Consider the following 24,712-nt stretch of genomic DNA (forward strand, 5'->3'; position numbering starts at 1 on the left):
CTTCTCTGAATGCCTTCAATTTGTATTTTTCTATTGCTTATATTTGTATATCCAAGTATTATGCAAAATGAAGGCCTGAACCTGTTAAAAAGAACTGAGTGCAAAGGACAAAAGGAATAAAAAAGGGAAGGTTAGTGCTTGCATAATTCTATAATCAGGATATATATGATTTGAAAGGGGACAAGGTACCTGGCCTGAAATTAAAAGTAAGTTACCCTCATAAAATCACATCATTTTTGTGTATGCTATGCAACCAATGACACAGAAAATCCCAAACCAGACACCATATAATTGTTCTCTCAAAAGCATTATTTTTCCTGTCATCTCCTTAAAAAATGTTTGAAATTATAAGCCACGGGAGGAAACTGGCTATTGATTCCCAATTCAGTCATACTGTTCTTTTGCACAACTGGTTTAAAATTTAATTATACATATACTTCGGTAGCTATGGTAGGTCAGGATCTGAAGAATGACTTTAATTTCCCCAAAGATTTGGGTATGTTATATGGAGATTTTTTTACTGCAACAGACCCAAAGCTTTCCTGCTGAGCCACATCACAAACAGCTTCTAATTGTTTCCATATGGTCCAGATTGAATGACTTAAACTTAAGGATTAAATTACTTTGATATTGATACTAAATTGATTCTCTCTGTGTGTGTGGATGGTTTATTCTTTTATATTTATTTTAATCACTATGGGGCATGTAGTTTTTTATGTTGTATAGTCACTAGTATATTTTACTACAGTTGTTATATCTCACCATTAAAATGAAAACAAATGACTTTTAATAGTTCCTTTAGTGTCATCTGTTTGCTCTATGGTATAAAGAAATGGGTGTCATCTAGATTGTTGTATATCTGTGTGAAAATACAAATTCATAGGTTGGTGATAGTTGCATGATATACTCCTGTGAATTTTGTGTTTACTTACAATTCTTCTACAGCATTGTGTGACTATTGGTGGTTTAGAATGGAGAATGGCTACATTAACAGAATCTTGCAAGAAATTTCTAAGTTTCTTTCTCTGCCCATTACTCAGTTGTGGGTTCTCCCCCTTTTATCAGATCATCCCTAGGCAGCATCTCTTCCCCCCCCATCTTCCAAGGTCATTCTCACATTCCATTACAGGTGTAGTGGTAAAGGTCCTGGCCTAGAAGCCAGGAGACTGTGAGTTCTATGCCTGCCTTAGGCATGAAAGCCAGCTGGGTGACTTCGGGCCAGTCACTCTCTCTCAGCCCAACCCACCTCATAGGGTGTTGTTCTGGGAAAAACAGGAGGCAAGCAGGAGTATTAGGTATGTTTGCCACTTGGGTTATATATAATAAAGGTGGGATAAAAATACAACAACAACAACCCCTTTTTTTCTGGTGCTCTCTACTAATAGTAGTAATCAGATCCCAATGCTGTTTCCACAGCCATTCTAAAAGAAAGTCTCTCTCTCTCTCTCTCTCTCTCTCTCTCTCTCTCATATATTCAAGGGAAAGGGTTACACTGGAGAAATGCTGCTGCCACGACCTCCATCTCTTAGATGGAAGTGACATAAGCATAACTTCCTGGGATAAACTTATAGGACCAATGGGTATACTGGAAGGAGATAATCTTGGAGATACCTGGGAGCTAAACCAATTGGGTCAAAGCTAGTATTTTGAATTATACCTGGAAGCCTATTAGAAGCCAATGCAGCAACTACCATGAATGAATTTGGTGAAAACTTGTGCAGGATTTCAAAAGACTGGGATCCAGAGGAAAAAGTTATTCTGTTACACATCATGAATAGACAAGTGGGAACAAAGTAAAAGAGTACAGGCAAAGTGATTGAAATAGTCCTCTGAATGAATGAAAATTATTATTGCTTGGTGAATAATATCTGCTTAAAAAAAGTTTATTTGTTTCAAATATATGGCTGAAATATGAAACCCACTTCTGTGTACACATGGCGAAGGAATAAATCTAAAAGGATGACTGATTTGTCTATGATAAAAGTCTAAGAGAATTGATAATGAACACAAGAGTGATGGCAGGTTCTGAGTGAAGGACAGGCTGTTATTTAATAGCATCAAGAGCAGATCTTAGGAAAAAATGGACAAGAAAGAAAAGGAAAGATGTGAAAGAAATGAGACTGAAAGTAGAGCAATGGCAGAGAGACGAAGTATGAATCCTATATGATAAAAGAATATTAGAAAAGAAATTAATCTCACAACAGACTGAATGGAAAATGGGCATAAGAAAGAGAATGTGGGAACTGCTTGGCATAGATTGAAAAAAAGAGGTGTCTGAAGCTACACTAATGGGAATTACAACAAAGGATGCTTGGTGGAATTACGATGTGAAATAGTCTGTGGATGAGAAAAAAATGCATGTAAGAAAATGACGGCTGCAAAAAACCCAATAAAAGATACTAAAAGATAAAATTGTTTTTGAAGACAGTGAAAAGGACTAACAGCCTCTAGCAAAATGAATGGAATTAAGAATAAAAATTATTAAATGATTTCACATGAAATATAAGTGAAGGAGTATTGTAAAAAGTATTTTAGAGGTCTGCATGGGAATGCTAGTGATATATTGAAAACTGAAATTGAAATGAATGCTACAAATGCTAATATCCCCCAAAAAGCAAATAATAATTTTTTATGTTTTAAAATAACTGGATTTTGTAACTGTAGAAATGTTGAAATATGATGTGGATTGTTTACAGAGAGCAGTTGTGCAACCTGCTTGAAGTGTGTGTGAAGACCATATTTGGAAGAATGCTGTTCCTGTCCTGCTATACAAAGGGAAAAGTAGCAAAACTAAATGCAAAAATATTGAATTTGCTAAGTATCCTTCAAAAGGAATATCTCAGAATTCTGATAGAAAGGGTACAATAGGAGACAATGAGCAAAATTTGGGAAGTCCAGTGGGCTTTATGCCAGGCAGAGGATATGCCAATATTTTTTAGTGAGAAAAAAGCAAAAAGTATGGATATGAGAAAGATAGGTTATTGCATATTGGTTAATTTAGCAAAAGCATGTAATAAGGAGAAATATGGAATGTCTCATGCAAATATGGTGGAGGGTTGGTTGCTGAATGCAGTAAGAAGACTATATTGGAACCAAACCATGCATGAGAATAAATGGATTGCTTAGCAACTAGTACATCCTTGAACAGGGAGAAAGAATGGGATTTATGATATCCCTTAGTTGTTTAATGGATAGATGGATAAGTGGAATGCTTGTGGTGAATTTAGAGGGTCATGGTTGGGAACCTGACTGCTTATGAATGCAGATGATACTATATTGTTGGCTGAGAACCCAAATAGTTTGCAGCAAATACTAAGACTGTTTGTATGGTGCAAGAAAGAGTATGGATCTGAAAATTAATGTATCAAAGATCACAGTATTAGAATAAACCATTTCAAATTATACAAACAGGAAATTTCAAAAATAGAGAAAGTAAATACATTTTTATACCTTGTTAAAAGTTTACTATGAATGGTGTGATTTAAACAAGATTTAGTTAATTACTTTTTATTTTCTTATTTCCTGCTTTAAATTACTTCTGCTCACTACTTGTTACTCTTTTTCCCCCCTGTGCTATATAATATGCTTCTTATCCCAAAAAGGAATAGGGTGATGAATATCAATGCATATCCATGTTTTTGTTCCAACAGTGAAAATTCATAACGATAATTCATAATGAACTTCAAAAATAATTCAATGAAAATTTGTAATGATTCATAACCGTTTAAAATCCAAAACAAGTGTAGAGGTAAAAAGGCTGAGAGGTATGAGTCTATTCTTCACTGAAATGCATACATAATTTCTACAATTTGTGGAATTATCACAATCTGGTTAAAACAGAAAAGCCTGAGCATGTTTGTATGCACACACATAGAGGCACAGAGGGACAAAGATAGACATACAAAGATGTAATTCCACAGAAACCTAGCTAGTATGCAATAACACATAACTACCCAGCTACCCAGTTATTCCAAAAGTAATTATAATGCTAGTTTACGTAAAACATCAGAGTAGTGAAACAACATATTATACTTTGCAAGTACACTGCATTTTTTTCAAAAATCTTCCAAAATTATACTTAATTGAATAGTTTCACATGGCATAGGTAAAGAAAGAAGATGTGAAAGGCATAAATAACTGCAGGTTATGAGTCTTTCCAGAACTCTGACAATTCAACGTACACTCCTAATTCCGCCTGAAGGCCACACACAGACTAGAAACATCTGCATCTACACATCCAGACTTGTATATGAATTTAGAAGTAATCCACATACCCCTTTGCAAAAGCAATTTATTTTGTTTTTCTTAGCTTCATGAGATTCTGAATGGTCATTCAATAAAGCACAAGAGGAAAAATCTGGCACGTGCCTCTTTTTATCTAAAATCTGAAAGGAAGATCTGATATAGCAATTTGCATAGCTAACTACTAGGAGTCCATCTCTCCTTTTACTTTTTTTTTCAACATTACTACTGTCTGAAAGATAACTAGTGGTTTCATGCAAGTATATATAATCTTATATCAGCATCATGAGGATACTGCTTTCAACAAATTACAATAAGAAAGTTGAGGCCATTGTAACATAAATCGATGTAAGGAACCCCTACAGACTAGACACACAATGTACTACTCAATATCCATTTACTAAGAGCCAGAACAGCATGTGGCTCTTTTAAACAACATACCAAGCAAATAAAAAGTACTGGACAAGGACTAAAAACCCTTGAGCTATCTATAAATAATAGCCAAGTGGAAAAACATTCACATAATAACAAATTTCCTTCTGAAATTATTTCCATTCCAAACACATTTGTCTAACTACTAGCTCAGTATTTCATTTCTGCCAGCCTTAACTCAAAAGAAATGGAACACAAAAATTAGATCAAAACTCACAGTATATATTCAAGAATACTTTATAACTGCATTTTTTTGTTGATTAATTATGCTATATGCATATTTTCTTTATATTCTTCTCAGGTTTGTTAGACTTTGTTAGATTTCTCAGGTTTGTACAGATTCAAAACTTTAAAGCTTCATTATAAGTACTAGACATTTCAAATACTACACCACAAAGTTACATTGCATGGAAATGAATTAACACTAGTTCTAACTATAAATATTATATGTTAAGCTTCTTCATTCTCATATTTATACTAACTGTGATATTTCTACAGTCATGAACTCATGACTGTACGACGAACATTATTTTATAAGTAATGCAATTCAATTATTCTGTTTCAACTTATTCCATTTTTTAAAATCATTTTGTTAGGGGGGTTGGCAATCATACTCCTCAAAGGAAGATTACATTGGGAAATAAATAAATCACTGTATTTTTAAAACATTAAACATGTCTACAATCCCATGCTAGAAATCATATCATGAAGTTGTTACTCTTCTGTTTCTTTTGCCAAACCTTTTGTCAAAAATGTCAAATTCAGTTTAAGTACAATGATTTTCTTTACTTGGAATTCCAATAAACTTAACAGGAGAATGAAGAGATGAAACAGATATCTTCTTCTGTTTTTATGATTTTTCTTAAAGATAATTACAGATGGACATATGGGCTTGGATCCTGAGAGACACCTATGTAAAACCAGAGGCAATCAGGAAAGAATTGCTGACTTTCATAACTAACATCTTTGATAGAGAACATTGTACTAAACCACATACAGTTCTAGAGGGGCCCTGAATCCACAAAAGAGATTGTGGGGTGGGAGAAGGAACATAAATGACTAAGGAAGTATTAATGCATGAACAGAATTCAGTTTACTTTCTGGAGCTAAACTGTACAAAAGATTGACAAGGTTTAATATGCAAGCAGCTTTAATAACTGCCAATAGGGAAAACACAAATATCTTTTTCCCCTTCTCAGCCACACCAATATTCTGCAACAGAAGCCACTGTTCTGTTAAGTCCTGCAAATCAGGACATAAATATAGGAATTGTTTAGCTGACCATGTGAGTTTTTATACCTGCTTTAATTGTTACATCTATGAACGTTCCCTGAGTACTGCACTTCCATAGAAATGGAGCTGGAGCATCAGAGTTTCCTAAATTTCTAAGAAGAAAAAGTTCACAAAATGTATAGCTTTTTCACAGTCCATAGGTCCCCCATTTCAATTTCCAGTTCGTAAGAATGATTGGCAAACAAAATATAGATGTTAGACAATTTTTTCTCTAATGAGAAAATCTCATGATAGCTGGATAAATCTCACTTGTATAGTGAGATGGGCGGCATATATAAATTTGAAAAATAAATAAATAAATAAATAAATTCCATGCAAATACACATTCATAAACACAGACTGATTTGGATGGACAGACAGACAGACAGATAATATCAATTCAGTTGCAAATCTTCAGGTGTGGGGTCATAGCACATTATCACAAATTTGATAAGCGACTGAATTCTACATGTGTTGATCTACCAACTGTATGATACCAAGTCTGCAAAGCCACTAGTCATACTGTCTGTGAATCTGGGAATCATAGTTCAACATATTTCAAGGGCCCCAAGTTCTGGAAAGCTGAATTAAATAATTTGTTCTGTAAATAATCCCTTGAAAAGTACTCAGAGTTGCAAGAGGCCTAATCCTTCCCAATTCCACATAAGACATAGATTAATAATATTATTCTCATATTGCACTGGTCAATGACTGTAATAAAGTTTGTTTTGTTCTATTATTCTTATATACCAATATTTAACTGAAATTTAGAGAAAGTATCATGCTGAAGGTCTATCAATTTGCAATTTGCTTAATTAGATCTACATAATACATTCTCTACTACTTGAATCCTGCCTCTGCTTAGCCAACCTCCTGGATGTGACATACCAAAAGCTACACAATAAATACAATGAATTCCCAGCATAAAGGCACCCCTCAGTTTTCCTTCCTGCTAAGTTTTGTCTTCATTCTGTTTTATTTTCATTCACTGAAAATTGTCCCAAAATTAGTCCATAATAGGACGATTAGGCTGTTAATTGTGCCTGGTCAATGCATTAGGCAACTATGTTTTTTTTCTCCTTTAACCTGCAATACTTGCCAGCCCATTTCCAAGTCCAATTCAAAGTGTCAATTTTAATTTTCACAGCAATACATTTTGGGGGGCTGAGTCCTTTTTCAGATGCATCACAAAATGAAATGAGGTAGGTATCTACAAAACTACCTTTTGGTGGTAGAACTTCCGAAGATCACCTGGCGCTTAAATTAGGTTGATTTGATGCCAACTGAAAATGTCTTTATCCTCCCAGGTATTTACAAAATTGATTTAGTCTTTCACTGGTTTTAGTCTTTTTCTGTTGGTATTTTTACTTTTCTATTACAGTGGTACCTCTAGTTACGAATGCCCCTCCTTACGAATTTTTCAAGATATGACCAGCTCCGGCCCCAAAAATTTACCTCGACGTGCGAACTCCGCCTCTACTTACGAACCGGATCCGCGGCCATTTTCCCTGCTGCCACGCGGTCGCGGCTTCCTGTGGGCGAGATCACGGTAGCAAGGAGACGTTCGGTGAGGCTTGTGGTGTGTTTTGTGGCGTTTGGAAGGTTTTTGTGGCGTTTGGAAGGTTTTTGAGGTTTAAAAATAAAATGCATATGTTTCAGAACTGTTTAGCCGAATTTACATTGAACCTTATGGGGGAAATTTACCTCGGGGTGCGACCAAATTCGGAGGGCGGATTAGCCGTATTTACATTGAACCTTATGGGGAAATTTGCCTCGTAGTGCGACCAAATTCGGAGGGCGGAACAGATTAACTGTATTTACATTGAACCTTATGGGAAACTTTACCTCGACTTGAGACCAACTCGAGTTGCAACCAGAGTCATGGAACAAATTAAGTTCGTAACTAGAGGTACCACTGTTTTCCCCTTGCTGTTGGTTTTATGTTATTTTACTACTGATATTTTACTGTGGTTTTGTATTTTAGGTTTTTTAAATCTCAGATGAAGAATTATTGGACAATCTATACATGTTAAAAATAAAGGAAATGAGGAAATAAAGATGTAATTTACCTGTGGCCAAATAAATTATATGGAAAAGCATTTCTTTTCCTTGTACCACATCCACAACCACATGAGAAAAACGGCTATTGTCCTCCATGAAGTAAGGAACTGGTGTGATAGGTTGGATGACTTCATGCATCAAAATAAATTTCTGGGCATCTTGGAGATTCCTCTCTGTCAGATTCAAATACAGGCCTTGATCCATGGTGCCACACTGAAAACGTATACATATAGTACTATTTACGTAATTCAAGATTTTAAGAACTGAAGACACACACTGTATGTATTTCAAGATCCCAAATTATAACAATCTCCAGGCTAAATCTTATATTAAGCTGTGCACCACTGACTGATCATCCAGCTATATAATATACTTCAAACATCAATGTTTATCAGATGCAATGTTTATCAGATTATCTGCATTTAGTCTGCAAGTATCCATACATATGAATATAGGAACTGTTATAACGAATATACCTCAAAACAGAAATGAATAGGTAAGTGATGTTCTGATCCTTATACACACATAACACGAAGCACAAGAAGCACATAGCACATGGCTCTCCAGATTATGTTGGTTTGCAACATCCATGCTTCCTCATTGTTGTCCATCCTGGATAGGACTGAGAGGAGTTGGAACTCAAAAGCACAAGGGCACCTCACCTAGCTGCAGTTGTAGTTATAATTATAAAGGGAACCTCAGTCTCTTTTAGGACTGTCTCTTCTTCTGGGAGGGCTTCCCCGTGCATCTATTCTTCCCACAGGAAACTCCTCCCCAAGAGTTAGGTTATCAGGGTTATAATCAGAGTTACTGCTGTGTTTTAGCCCTCAGGCTCTTGTTCCGTTTCAAAAGAGTACAAAATTATAAAGGAGGGGTATAGATACAACTTTGTTTGTGGATGCTAAGATAGCAATTGTGGGTAGAAGGTTTTTTTTGTTGTTGTTGTTCAATTTTAGCTGGTACACTAGTTCTATATCCTGGAGGAAGCTGATCCAGCAAGAGTGATCCATGCTTAATCCTTCCTTTGTACACTAATGTGACACACTTCACAGGAACTGCCCCCACACTGTATTTTTCAACTACAGCTGATGCAAAATTCCCAACCAGATTGCTTTTCAGCGTTGCACTTTACAGATCATACTATACCAGTTCTACATCAGTTGCATGGGTTTTCAGTCTGTTTCTGGCCAATTTAAAGTGCTGATTCTTACCTATTAAACCATAAATGGCTTGGGACAAAAAGACTGAAAGTCTACCTCCTCTCATATTCTACAGTTTATAGTATATGTCTGAGATCACATTACATATCTAAGAACCAAAGAAGTCTAATTGATGGAAATACAGGATGATGAGTTTTCGGGGCAGCAGATTACAGAATTCACTCCCTATGTAGGATAGGATACATTAATCCAGATATTGTTAGCTTCCAGCAGGCGCCAAAAATATCCCTGCTTAATTGGCAATGTGTTGCCCTCCCAATGTTATCAGCTTGCAACTCCCATCATCAATTACTATGGATACTTCTGGCAGGTAGTCTGTAGGTGTTTTTAAAGCTCTCAACTAATTTTTAAATTCTGGATATTTGGGGGGGTTATAATTTTTACCATGTTTATTTACTTATCTATCGCTCCCCCAATTTTAAAGTTGAGCATTGATTATAAATACTTTAACTTTCTAAAACTAGGGTTGCAATTTGACAGACATGCATACATTACGAACACCTTTTTATTTTTAAGTACCTGAAAATTAGGATTAGGGTTGGGATAAGGAAGCCAGGCAGAACGAGAATTTTCTTGGTATTTGAAGGGCCCGCTAAAGACCTGAGTTATTGCAGTCATGTTGAACACACAAACAGCTGAAACGGCTACGCTGTTCCTTAAAAAAAAAACACATAGAGAAAACAGAAAATAAATATTTTAGGTAGCCAGTGCGAGTTTTCCATAACACTTATAATCCTTTGCATCTCACCTCCGAGTGGACATAACTATGGCTCATGGTTATTAAGTTAGAGCTTCTAAGAATGACAGTACTGTAAGATCTAGACCAATATCTCTGGAGGTACCAAGTTGAAAAAGGTTTCTTTATATTTTAACAATACTTTATAATTAACAGTCTTGTGGTATCTGAGACTATACATAAATTATGCATTTTGTAATTATTATTCACTACATTTCACATACATTACTTTGCTGTGAACTCTACAATAAAAGTCTCCAACATTTTACCCTCTTCTAAATTAGCTCAGCCTTTTTTTAAGTACTGTGATAATGCTACATTAACTAGAATACAACATGTTGACATTTATTCCTTGAAGAATAAAGCAAAACAGAAGTCATTTGGAAATTACCAGTTAGCTAGCTGAGATAGCTAAACAGAAACCTGACACCTTGCTACACAAACTTGGGCAAGAAACAAACCCCACCATCTTGAAAATAAGCAAGGATAAACACCCTTCTGTTTAAAACATCAGAGATTGTCTTACAATAATCATCCATGTATGCAAGCAGTTAAGAATTATAGCTATCATTCTGAAATTATTTGCAAATTATCTAGGGTCAGCCTTTCCCAACCTTGATATCCTCCAGATGTGCAAGCTTCAGTTCCCCAAATTCTTAGCAACATCCACGCTGGCTGGGGAATTCTGGAAAAGCCTGACCTAGTCCAGCTGAGTACATGTCCACAGATTCCTTATGTCACTAGACAGCAGTATCTCTTTTGTGACAGAGAAGCATACATGTTTCTTAAATAAAGCAAGCACTTGTTTAAGATCACTGATGTGTTGAACAAACTAGTTACTCAAAGGGAAGACACTACACAGTATTCGGCAGTAAGCTGATAAGCTAAGGAAGAATTCACCACACTGAGCAGGTATGAAACAAGAGAAATGACAAGCTTACGTAGTGATAGGCGTAGGCAGACCTAATTTAGCAGAATAACAGGTTGAGTGTGATGTTTTAGTAATATTCATAAAACGTTTAGTAAGGTAAGGTAAAAGATATTCAATGCAGAATTAAAGTAGCTGAATGAAGTACATCCATTCCACAAATCCTGGAATGAAATAGCAAAACTATGAGGGAAACAGCTAAAAGCTAGTAGACCTAACAATAAAGATTTTAATTAATTTTAGACAAAATTGCTACATACATGCCTATAGAGCACATACATTACTTCTAACTCAGTGCTGTTTAGACAGATCTTTAGAAAAGAAATTATTCAGATAATACATATATACTGGGTACCCAATATCATATTGCTAGAGAACAGCCTGTTAAAATTATTTAATTAATTCACTTGCCCTCTGCCAATACTTGTATCCTGTATTCTGCTAACACAAATAATAATCCCAGCGTTGCTTCCACTTGAACGTTTCAAATACCAGCATCATTTTCCCTTTATAAAGGGTACATTCTGCATGCTTTGCAGAAGCCAGATTTTAGAGTGGAGGGTCCTCTGCATGAGATCTTTAAAAATATGCAGCTGAGCATATCTGGGAGACTCCCTCTGCTTACAGAAACCCATATTTGATTTCGCCCTTCTACAGAAATTTATTCTTCTCTTTGTGTGTGCCTAGAACCTCCGTATGCTAGGGAACCATCTGACTAATTTGGGAACAATAACTTAGTCAGTTCATACAGATTGGAGCACTGTATAAATTGTAGAAATAAAAATGCATTCCTATACAGTAGGTAGTCATTCTCCAAATTCAGAACAGCTTAAATTCCAAGAATTCTTCCAGCAAGATCTGCTTCAGTTATACTTCTAGGAGCTTAATAAATTATCAGCCCATTAGAAAAATGAGAGGGCAATAAGACAAAGATATTATTTGATTCATTTGTTTGTGGATATAAATGTATATAAATGCATAATCAATATGCATACAGATATTATGTATATGTATATGTATATGTATATGTATATGTATATGTATATGTATATGTATATGTCTAGAAATCATATTGTTTATGATATGTTGATTATCAGTCATGCAATGGATAAAATCAAACCGAATTATGGAATAAATTTATATTCAGATAGATATAGAAATAGAGATAGAGATATACAACCATAAATAAAGCTAAGTAAAGAACTAAAGAAAGAGCCAGTTTGGTTTAGTAACCAGCAGATGGTGAGTTGTAGTCCCGCCTTAGGCATGAAGCCAGCTGGGAGACCTTGGGCCAGTCAATTTTCAATATCAGTTTGTTTTCAGGATTGCCCACTCCTGGATATAAACAGATCTCTTCCCCAAGTGAATTTTGAATATTCTAGAAAGAAAAATACTACATAAACTACATACACATTAGTGGTAAAGATCCCGTAGATTAAGTCCAGTTCTGGCAGGAAGAACGTACTCTGTAATTCATTGTAGTAAAATGGAATTTCTCCAGGGTGGGAGCAATTCAAACGAGCTTTCATGAAGGTGGTCCAAGTATCCTCCAGCAAAAATCTGCCACCAATGTCATTCTTACAAACTCGAGCAGCCCGAGAAAAAACTATTTTCCCACAGTCATGTTCCACTGCATTCTCTCGGAAGAAAAAGTAGATGAAGTTTCCAATGTCATATGAAGACACGAAATTTGGTTCTGAAATATATTTTGAAAAACAAAAATAGAGGAAAATAATTCTGCTCTCTAAACTGACTCCATCCATCTACATTTGTATCCTTGTTTCTTTAGGACATGTACCTAGAATTCATGCAAGAGGCTGCTGTCTCCTCTCCCCCCATATTCTTCCTCAAACTCCAACTTTTATGTAACATTTTTTGACCATTTCACTTTCACTCATGAATTCAACAAGAGTCCACATATATCTGTCAGTTTCAGTCTGTGACTCCCTTTCTCCTGCCAAGATTATGTACATTCAAATAATAACAAGGATAAGAACAATGTAATAACACAGTTACATATATGTTGCAGTAACTGTCCAAAGACCACATGTGTTTGGATCTACATGTCAGTGGCCTTTTTAGTTACAGTTACAGGTAGTCCTCGGTTAACTACGGTAATTCAGACTGGGAACTCTGTCACTAAGCGATGCAGTCATAAACCACAATGTCATGTGATTGTGCCAACTTACAACAGCAGTTCCAGCAGCTCCAGCAGCCATTGTTAGGTGAATCACACATGGTCGTTACTATCTGCAATCTCATTTGCAATCTCCCGTTGGCTCCCCCATTGACTTTGCTAGTCACAAAAGTGAAGGTTGCAAATGGTTATCATATGACCGCAGGACACTGTGACATTGTAATTGTGAGCTGGTTGCCAAGTGCCTGAATTGTGATCATGTGACTGCAGGTATGCTGCAGTGGTCGCAACTATAAGGACCGGTTCAGTGCTGTCGTAACTTTGAATGGTTGCTGAACAAGTGGTCGCTGAATGAGGACTACCTGTACTAAGAACTAAATAAACCTACAATCTTTATGGCAGATGTCTCTTATATTTTCATGATAACTCTCACATCTTTTATATCTTTTCTTTGTTTCTCCCCATGCCCCAATTTCATCTAACATGACCAGCTTCAATCCTTCAGTAATGACATTTAAGGAATCATGATATCTGGATTTGACAATTAGAAACAATAGTAGACAACAGAAACAATGAAAGTTATGTTCTAAACACAGAGTAAGAGCTTAAAGCAAATTTATATTTATATCTGTTGTAAAAGAAAGTCGGAAGTCATTTTTCTTTTGTATTTCTTTTTCTTTCTGTACTTTTGACCCTGTTTCTTTTTCATTCTTTACTTTTTTCTCTTCTCTTAATTATTAGTTCTTGTTAGTTTTTATCTCTTTATCTTAAAAATCTAATAAAGGTATTTGGAAAAAAAATGACATTTAAGAAGTCCTTTTTCCAAATATGAAGAGGCTATGGAGAAAGAAGCATTAAGTTGTAAGAATGAAGCTTTTTCCTTCAAAATGAGTCAACTTGAGTTCTTAAAAGAAAGCATTTACTATCCAAGAAATATGTGTCTTACATGTACTTACCGTTGAGCCACTTAGAGTTGTACTGGGCAGTCCGAAGTGGAGGAAGAATACCCAAACTGCGATAAATTGCAGGATCTCTTCCTGGAAAGTCCATGACGGTGGCTGCATATAACTCACCAGTGCTTGCAAGGAGAGCTGTAGAATTGTGCTGGGGGCTATAGGGACAGCGTGCCATACCACTGATCTGATCGTGTGTCTCTTCCAAGTTACTTAGCTTCATCAGAAGATTGGGGAGAGGAAGAATTAACTATTACAAACTGCATTACAGAACACATAACCCACAAATCTTGAACATTTATTGAATAATTTATTTGTACGTATGTTTCAATCTTTGTTCTGCTTTTGGTTCAGGAGCTCCTCTGATTTTCTCCCACAACAACACTGAATTACAGGAACTCGATTCTTATATTAAATATAAGTACACACACATACACAAACAACAGGGAGAAAAAAAATAACTGACTTCTAATGTGAAAAATTAAAAATGATGTCATAAAGTATATTTTTATTAATGTAGGCTTCTTACTAGCTTTAGGGACTAAAAGTTCAACAAAGGCATTGGGTTATACATGAGCCCATACTAGATCTCCTTAAATCCATTACTGTTCACAATGTCCATCACATAGGTGACCTCTACAACATGTTCAATTTTCAAAACATGCATATTTAATAATTTAATGGTCAGGTTTTGGAAGAATACTGGGAGTTGCAAGAGGAAAAGGAATTGCTTCTTCCTTGCTTCCACTGCAGAAACTCAGTCAATAGAATAGTATCATATTCCATCCAAACTTTGCAAAATATTGAAAAATATTATTTTATTAAGTGACTCCATTCACTCCCTCCACCCTATACACACACAGTCAGTTAAACCACCAACTTAAATATTGCATCACAGCAACATTAAAACAATCTCTACTAGTATTCAAGTGTTGCAGGGTGTGGGAGAAGGCTGCACTGTTAAGAGGGGGCTAACTTTTTCCACTCCTGGGAGCTCTTTCCCCTTAAAAATGCCACCTATACCACAATGAGGCTTTAAAATAGCCTGAACTGTCATAAATTAAGGTTATTTTAAAGCTTTATTATAATGTGAGGTATTTACCAATCATGTAGTATTGGGGAGCAGAACCTTTCATTTTCCAGAAGTAACTCCTTTTTGAAATGTTCTCCTATGGCTAGGATGCTTAAAATGGTCATAATATTGAAGTGAGGCTATTTTAAAGCCTTGCAGGGATGAGGAAAGTTCTAATCTCAGATCATCTGTAGATCAGATGGGCAAACTCCATGGAAGACCAGAGAGGTTCCCATTCCTAATATAATTAACTAAGAAATTCCCAGGTCTCTTTGCAGCTTTTTCTTCAGAAACAATATTTATGATTAATAATATAGTAACTAGTTATAACAGTAATTTAATTCGCAAGTCTCTGTTCAGGTAATTATAGCATGGATGTAATACTGGAAATTATGTGTTATACACTGCAATTGATAGATGGCCACCTAATGCATAATGGAGAAGGTGCAAATGGATTTATTTGTACAAGGAATTCCACAATCACACAAGTCTTCCCCCACTTCTGTCTCACTGAATTATGAAACCTACAGTATTGAAGTTATAGTGTAGATGCACTTATACTCTTACCGTTCGATTAGTACAAATGGGTGTAAATGCATTAGTTCCACATGCAAACAGTCTATCTCCACCAATGAGGAGAACACGAATATAATTCTGGCATTCTTCCTGCCGAAGAAAGGAAAAGAAATGAGATCATTATCTATCTAATATAAATGAGTATAAACATATATATTAAGAAACTTCTATAAAATCAGAATTTATTTACAATTAAATCCTAATGACAGCAACACAATCCATCAATATGTTTTGTAAGTACTGATACATCAACATATATACTTATTACAACAGCTGCTGACCTGATTACAGCAATGATCATTGTATAGTGAACGTATGTGTGGACTTCTATAGAAAAATAATATTTTGTTGTCTGAAGCTACCATAAATTATTTATTGTACTAAACAAATTTTCTGTTTAGAATTCAGCACTTTATTCTTTAATTCAGCTTTTTCTTCTTCATACACTCTTTTATTCAAGACACATTGAATGTTGCTATAAACAGAAAGGTGGTATACAAACTCAGCAAACAAGCAGTCAAATAATACTGCAGGAATTTGTTGATCTTAAGAGCAATTTTTAAGAAATGTTGGAGAAGGGTGGAATGCCAGATGATTGCAGAACAAATGTTGTCCAGAGATCTAGATGGCACCCTCCTTTTGGGTGTTTGGGTGTTTTGGAGGATAGTCAAGACAATGAGCTTCTGACTTCTGATGAAGAATTCACTTTTGAAACTAAGCTTTGTTTTCTTTTGGGATGGGAGAGTTTTATAAATTTATGGATTTTTTTACAGTTGTAAACTGCTAGAAGTCTGTATGAAGTTGGCAGTATAAAAAAATCAATCAATCAATTACTCATTTTTGTACCCAATAGCTATATCAAGCAGAAGATTACATGGTAAAATGAACCAGACCTTAGGAATTTGCAGCACTTAGAACTCTGCAAAATGTTTTAATGTAGAAACATTCTGACCCCCAAATGCCTTCCTTTGACATCCATTTCAAGGTCAGATAGTTTCCAATAAGGTCAGGACAGCTTATTCCAATGTTGGAACACCTCTGGTGAAGCTGGAACACCCCGGAATGGGATGTTAAATTTTCAAAGTTTTCACCTTGCAATTATTTGCACTCCTTTATTCAGTCAGCTCAATTTTTATCTAAAATGAGAAAGTATAGGTTTTATAGTGAGCTTATAAACTTCAGATAATCTCAATGACTACACAGAGGGTATTAGAAGCAGGAAATTAGCCCCATTTCTAATTCAAACGGTATTTCCAGTTTTTAAAAACTATAATCCTTCTTCAATTATTTTCTGTTTCTGTTTTAGTTCTTTTTTCCTCAAAAATCCTGCACTGTTCAGTCTATCCATTGAATGTTCTTGCCATTGAAACTCAGAATAAGTAAATCATACTAAATCCAGAGGGCAAAAGGTTGGGAACAACTACTATATGTGATATGGATGTAGTTTTACCACATTCAAGGACATCTACATTTCAGATATAGAAAATTGATTAAGGCCTTACTCACCGTTGATTTGCCTTTACTATAACAAGCTTTTGTAGTAGTCTCATCACAGCGCCATTCCACACCCTAATATTCAGTAACACAATGATTATTTGTTCACAAAGTCAAATAAAACCTGATAATGAAATTTAAAGGTAATCAATTTGTACTGAAATCAACCACACCAATTTCAAATTACAAGGAAAATTAAATATTATGACATACACTGAAATTAATGTGCAGCATACAGTAATTGCTGATTTATGGCCAAACTATACAAGATAGGGATAGCAATGTTCTTTCACTGCCCCTGTTCAAGTATGAAACGTGTGAATGGGGATTGACCATCAAATCATTTCCTAAAAGGAATGTTCATGACTGTCTTTCCAACTGTCTACTACAGTGTTTCTCAACCTTGGCAACTTCAAGATATGTAGACTTCAATTCCCAGAATTCCCCAACCAGCATGCTGGTGGGGAATTTTGGGAGTTGAAGTCCACATATCTTGAGGTTGCCAAGGTTGAGAAACACCAGTCTACCATCTACTCTTTTTCTTTTTAGCCCCATTCTGAAGTTCTTGAGCCAGGCTGAATCAAAGGCCTGGATTAATTATAGGAAAAGAAATCAAGGGAAGGGTGAAACTTCAGCTTTCCTTGGCTTTGCACCATTTTAATATACATCCTTAGTCCTATTTCAAATGTGAAAACGGCAGACATAATATGCCTCTTGGGTGAGACAAAAATATCAGTACGCTATTCTTTCCAAATTATCCCATGACAGCTTACAATATACTAAAACTATCAAACAATGAAAGAAAAATAAAATGAAAGTAATAGGTTACACATATAGGGGCATCTGTAAAGCTGTGTGTGGGTTTTAAGCATACATAGGTTCCTCAACGATAACCTGACCATTTTTTCAGGGAAGGAATTCCTCAGATAAAGCAGCTGCTTTAAAAATACCTGGACTGTTCCCTGTTCTACTGGACAGTGAAAGGACCCAAGAAAACCACCAACAGGTACCTTCAGCATCCAGGCAGTTTCATAATGGCTGTGTGCATATGTTTAAGTGGTTGGATCTCAAATAGTTGAAACAGTCTTGGAAATTCTTTCACAACTAATAAAATATGTTCCCCAAACACTTAAGTCTAGAAACTGCATTTTGTATTAACTGCAGTAATCCTGAAATACAAGGCCCATGTTTGAAATTTGCAGAAGCTTAACCAGAAGATTATCAGAGTACTATCCCAATATTAGAAATATCACCACTGGTTTAATTCTATTGCTTCATGTGACTTAAGTGGCAAGAAGAAACAGAAAATACCAATGACTGATCATTACAAATATTTGAATGATCTTTCTTGATACATCTTATGGTTCTTCAGAATCATGGACAACAAGATAAAACTTGGCAGGAGTTTCCTAGCAGAGATGCTATTAGGCCATAATACCAAAAACTCCATTCCCCAAAAGCTTTGCAGACTGAAGCAGAACTACTATATCTGCCCCTAATGGTATCTAAACCTACATAAAGTCCCAAAAGAATCAAGGTTACATCGCCTATATCTTCTCTAACAGGGTGTCACAGCAGTTTCTGTAATAAAACTAAGTCAGAAGTTGGTTTGACATGGATATGGAGTTGTAAATTTACCGCCCATTTGAACTCCTTGCCCCTGAAGGAGATGTCAGTGATTGATAGTTCTGAATACATCCTTAGGATGGCACACATTTGGCAATCAGTCTACGTGCCATCTAGAGCAACACATTTTTTTTTAGATTACAGCCCATCTTAAAAAAAAAAATTTATAAAATTAAAACTTCTTAAATGATGCAAAACTCTTGTCTCAAATGTTAATTTCTACCCTTATTAACTTTTTAATTACCACTACTGCTGTTCCAGTAATATCAGCTTGATACATTTTAATACAGTGCTTATTAAAGGAATAAAATGTATTGTTAATTGAAGAAGGTAAAACTGACATTCTATTCTACATTGATCAGTTAGGCCACCCAGTCTGAAGAGCACTAAAATCATATTTAGGGAGCTCTCTAGTTCATATTTGTGATTTGAGAAACACGTAAAAGATATTGGAGATATGACTACAGAACACTTGGAATTGCAGTATTACAACAAATCCATATGAGTTTGTATCATCTACATTCAAGATGAGACGGTGATTTGATTTCAGCTTTTGGCAAGCTTATAAAGAAAACAGCAAACATTTTTCAGGCTTTAGAAAACAAATGGTGTATCAACATATGCACAGAGAAAGTAACAGGGAAATGAATATTAATCAGTAACTCATGGATGAAAATGCTAAAGAACTGTAGCAACAGCAAACACCTAATCAAACTATAAGAATGCTATTTCATGAATACCATTACTAAAGAAAAATACAAATACAATGCATAAAAGTTTCAGAGGGCTGCCTGAAGATATGCTGAAAAGACAAGAACTGGAATAAGTTCCAATTTAACACTTGAGAATAAAATGTGATGGTACTGAAATACAGTAGCCCAAATGCCAAACCGCCAGCACATCAGTAGTGACAGCTTTGAAACCCATAGCAGTTTGGCGATCTTGGCAAGCCCAGAAGCCTGGGGGAAATACTAAGAGTTTATTCTCTCTTTCTCCATTTTTCTCCCCAAAGAGGACATCTGTACAGTATAGTCAGAACTGAGGGAGACAGGACAAGGTACTCTACTGCTATATGACAAGCTGGCAAGCAAGCAGTGTTTGGCTGGGGATTCTCCATGAACCCTACATATTTGCAAAAATGAAAACAGGCCTATGCTCATAGCAACCTTATGTCCATACGGAGCTGAAAATAAATCAAGACAGCCAGTATCAGCCTCAAGTGCATTCTAACTGGATTCAAAAAGTCTAGTTGATGTAAGGGCTGGTCATCTGGAAAGGCCCTTAGACCCAAACCTTATGAATGCAGCTGTTGCCAGCTACTTTTTCTTCTCTCTCAGCTTCCATTTTTGCTAGAAGTTCAGTTTTTAACCATCAGACCCAGAAATTTAGGTAACTGGAGATCTTTGACGTTTGAGGCTAGATTCTCACATTGCACTAAGACCTGTTCTGCTTAGCTTTTATTTAACCATTAGCCTGCATACTAGTAGTGTGTAAGAGAATGTCTACTTTAGCCTTTAGCTGAGATGGGGGATGGGATGTGAGCCTCCAAATGTAGCTGTACTGTAGCTTCCAGGATCTCTCTCCACTGGTCCAGCTGCTTAGAACTGCTAGAAGGCGACAATTTCCCCATCAATTGTTTATTGATTTAAATGCAAGGAGCAAAGAAGGAAAAAATCATTTAATCAACCACCAGATAATCCACATCGCTATTTAAAAAAAACAACAACTACTTTTATAGTGTTGGTTTCGTCAACTGTGTTTCTTTCATTTTCTATTTATGTTATAAGCCTTCCTTTGATTTCTGCTGTAATAAAAAACAAGTCTTAACATTGACTCATGAAACCACCATGCCTATAGTTAAAGTCTTAGGTCTTTAATCTCGTTTGTACTGAGAGAGAGAAAGGGGGAGAGAGATGGATACCCACTGAGGTGTTATGAACTGAATTGAAAGAAGTTTTAGTCAACTGAGCAGGATGAACTTTCTAATGGGCAGACATCAGCAGGGGATAAAGCTTACCTCCCCATGCCATGAAAACCTCTACCATCCAATTTCTGCAGAACTGATGCGATAAGGACAGCGATTTAGACCAAGTACTTTAATCCATGTTCAGTTTACCTTTAACATTCACATCCCATTCTTTAAATGCATCAAAATCCAAGTGAACCTAATTTTGTAACAGAGAACCATTTCCCTCCATAAAGCATCTGGCACTGTTAAAGTTACAGCTGATTAAAATAGCCAATTTAAGATTAGCATGTTACTGAGATCAGTAGTACATTACCGATACAGAATATAATCTATCCTGCAATATATTAATAAGATGTTAGCTGTCAAATACATTTGAGAGCCTCATATCCCTATGTGGGGTTGACATACCCTACCACTTCAAAAGATTCTTCCCTTGACAAATGAAGGATTTAAGTGAGAGTTGCCGTCTTCAGCTCTTTGCCTTCTGAGGGACCAGTTTCCATGGAGACAATGGTCCACAATCTCTCCTGTCAGCTGAAACAGACTGTGGCAAAAGGAGCGCGATGCACCCTTTGCATTTGCTTTCTAACCATGATCTGGTAATCTATAAAATCTTTGGAAGTTTTCACCTGATTCTAGCGTAAGCCCTTAGGAGCACAAAGCAATTGCTTTGACATGACATCAGCAACCTTACAGGCTACCTTGAAACTAGAGGTGCAGCATTTTAATTGAAAACTTCTAGACTGTATTCCTCCTCCCCACTGAAAAAAATGAGCAAAAACCAGACAGATAATTTCATGCAGGTAACTTGTATGGCTTTCCTTTCTTGGAAATGAAATTAATTTATTGGAAATTAAAATTAATTGATATTATTCAATAGGCTGAGAGCTAATGCTAACAGGGGGATTTTCAAATTTCCTTCTTTAGGAAGGAAAGGGTTTGACAGACCCTTGCTATTTTGAGTTGCCTGCATCATAAATGTCCCTTGTTTGTTGTGGACAAATAGTAGGATAATCTCTTCATTTCAGAAAGATCCGGCTCTGATTTACCAATGCAATTACAGAGCATCCTTTAAAGCAGCATGAACTATTAAAAAGGGAAACTGTTTTTCATGGGTGGATTGCTCCCTTGATATTAAGCATCCTTTTAAAAAGTCTCCCCCATTAGCAAGACCTATACTGAGTGCCAGAAATATCCTAAAATGGGCTTTAAAATAAAATAAACCCAAAGACTCTAGGAATCTTACAGCCCAGGTTTAAATATTAAACTGTTCCTATCTACTTTAGAAAACTGTCCCCTAAGAGAATCAAAGGCCCTTTTAAAGTCTCCAAAATGATGCAAACTAAGATGGACACAAATGATGAGGATGAAAGAGCAACGAGTGGTGAGGAAGTCCATGAAATGGAGAAATGTTACAGGAGCCACGGGAGCCAAGAGCCCTGCACCCACCGCCTCTTTTGCCTACCAACATATAGTAATACAAAACTTGTGATGTGAGGTTATCATGCTAATTTCTCTGCTCCCAAATATGGCAGCCAATTAAAACTGGGGTCACATCACACACTTGGCAGCACTAGATATTGTAGAACAAGAGGAATCATTACAGGATTACTGGCTTTGGTGGCAGCTCAGCAGCTCCCATGATGCCTCTGTTCAACCAGAGAGAAACAAGTAAAATAATAAATCATGATCCTTAAAAACCATTCCCAGGTTGCAGCATTATGTTGACCCAGGGTTGAAAGTAACATCACTACTATGAACTGCTATGTGTAAATGGGGAAAGCAGTCTATTGGTGAAATTTATTTCTTCACCCCCATTTCATCACAATATAAAGAAAGACTAAATGTGGAGGAAATGATATGACACGCATGGGTACTTGAGCTGGGCCCAGGAACAGCTCTGATTCTGAGAAACCACTGTATGAAAGTTAACTGGCTAGACCCATTACATTGGTCCATTCCCAGTGACTGATGGACCTGGAGGGGTTCCAGAGGGAGCTGGGGGCTGTTCCTGCTGGTCTGCTGCACAGCCCATCCAAAGCCTTGGTTGCTGCCTGGAATAAGAGAGTGGCTGAGGCTTTGGATCAGATCGCACCTATGCAACCTCTCCCCTCCGTGGATCCCGTCATTCCCCATGGTTTATGGAGGGATTGAGGGAGATGAAACGAGAAGTGAGACATCTAGAGCATCGCTGGTGCTCATCTAAGGACGAACTCGACCGAACACAGGTTACAGCCGCTATTAAGGCCTACCAAGTGGCGGTAAGGGCGGCAAAGCAACAGCACTCCTCTGCCCTTATTGCATCCGCAGATTGCTGCCCCACAGCCCTGTTTCGATGATATGGGCCCTCTTGGGTACAGGGGGTCCAGAAACCTTTTGCAGGGTTTTGCAGAGGAATTTGCTCAGCATCTGTTGGATAAAATTGCTCAGATTCATTCGCAGTTGGACTCTGGCTTTGCTGCAGGTCTGTGGGAGATGCCTAGGGTGGAGTCTGATTTGGACCTGTTGGACCTGAGGAAGTGGACAGGGTCCTTAGGACTGTGAGCTCACCCACCTGCTCTCTAGATCCATGCCCTTCCTGACTTGTGAAAGCAGCCCGGGGGGTGTTGTGTGGGTGGGTTCTGGCGATGGTGAATTCTTCTTTGAGTGAGGGGATTGTTCCTGTACCTCTTAAGGAGGCTTTGATTCACCCCCTCCTCAAGAAGCCATTGCTGGGCCCCATGATACTGGACAATTTTCATCCAGTATCCAACCTCCCCTTTTTGGGAAGGTGACTGAGAAGGTGGTTGTGCAGCTTCAGAGGACCTTGGATGAAGCGGATTATCTGCATCCTTTTCAGTCAGGGTTCAGACCTGGGTATGATACAGAAACAGCACTGGTCGTGCTTTTGGATGATCTCTGATGTGGGCGGGATGGTGGTTGTGCATCCATCCTTGCCTTAGTTGACCTCTCAGTGGCTTTCAGTGCCATCGACCATGGTATCCTTCTGGACTGACTCAGAGAATTGGGGGTGGCAGCACAGTATTTTTCTGGTTTATTTCTTTCCTCCAGGGTCGGTTCCAGTCGGTAGTGATTGGGAAGGACAGATCCTGCCCCCCGCCCCCTGACATGTGGGGTGTTGCAGGGGTCAGTGCTCTCACTTCTCCTATTTAACATTTACATCAGACTGCTGGGTGAGCTCATCCATCACCATGGGGTGAGGTATCATCAGTATACTGATGATACTCAATTGTACATTTCCTCACCTGGCAACTTAAGTGATGCTGTGGGCATCCTATCTTGATGTCTGGAGGCTGTAAGGATCTGGATGGGGAACAACATGCTTCAACTGAACCCTGGCAAGACTGAGTGGCTTTGGGTTTTGAGCCCCTCTGGTCCTAGGATTTTACCATCTTTAGTACTGGATGGGGTCACACTGCCCCAAACAGACCCTGTGCACAATCTGGGGGTCCTCCTGGACTCACAGTTGCACCCATTCCTAGATAAGAGGGACCTACTCATGGTCACTCATGCCCTGGTCACCTCCTGGTTAAACAACTGCAATATGCTCTACATTGGGCTGCCCTTGAAGAGTATCTGGAAACTTCAGCTGGTGCAAAATGCAGCGGTGCGAGCAGTTATGTGTGTTTCTAGTAGTACACACCTCTGCTTTGTGAACTGCATTGGTTACCAGTTTTTTTCCGGATCCAATTCAAGGTGCTGTTGTTGACCTTTAAAGCCCTTCACGGCATGGGGCCGGGCTATCTGAGGGACTGCCTCTCCCTGATTTCATCTGCCCGTCCTACCAGATCCAGCAGAGAGGGGACATTACAGGTTCCGCCGCCTAGGAGCTACATTTGGCGGGCCCCAGGCTGTGGGCCTTTTCTGCTGTGGAGCCTGCACTGTGGAATCTCCAACCCACCCACCCCCCCGCTTGAGGTGCTTGGCCTCGTCATTGTTGAGCTTCCGGAGGTCCCTTAAGACTTGGTTATGCCAGCAGGCCTGGGGACCCCAG

General features: G+C 37.5%; 1 protein-coding gene across 1 annotated transcript in view; it reads right to left on the minus strand.

Annotated features, from left to right (window-relative positions):
* The window catches only part of SEMA5A (semaphorin 5A), a 171,032-nt gene that overhangs the window by 49,061 nt on the left and 97,259 nt on the right, over positions 1-24,712 (minus strand). Inside the window, exons 6-11 of the mRNA XM_025166265.2 lie at positions 17,136-17,198; positions 15,621-15,719; positions 13,985-14,198; positions 12,302-12,587; positions 9,747-9,882; positions 8,016-8,220 (exon numbers count right to left, since the gene is read on the minus strand). Of these exons, the coding sequence (XP_025022033.1) occupies positions 8,016-8,220; positions 9,747-9,882; positions 12,302-12,587; positions 13,985-14,198; positions 15,621-15,719; positions 17,136-17,198 (1,003 nt within the window). The remainder of the gene's footprint in view (positions 1-8,015; positions 8,221-9,746; positions 9,883-12,301; positions 12,588-13,984; positions 14,199-15,620; positions 15,720-17,135; positions 17,199-24,712) is intronic.

The sequence above is a fragment of the Python bivittatus genome, unplaced genomic scaffold, assembly GCF_059951505.1.
Source record: "Python bivittatus isolate LINGU-HERP-01145 unplaced genomic scaffold, Pbiv_v1 ctg000960_np1212, whole genome shotgun sequence".
NCBI lineage: Eukaryota > Metazoa > Chordata > Lepidosauria > Squamata > Pythonidae > Python > Python bivittatus.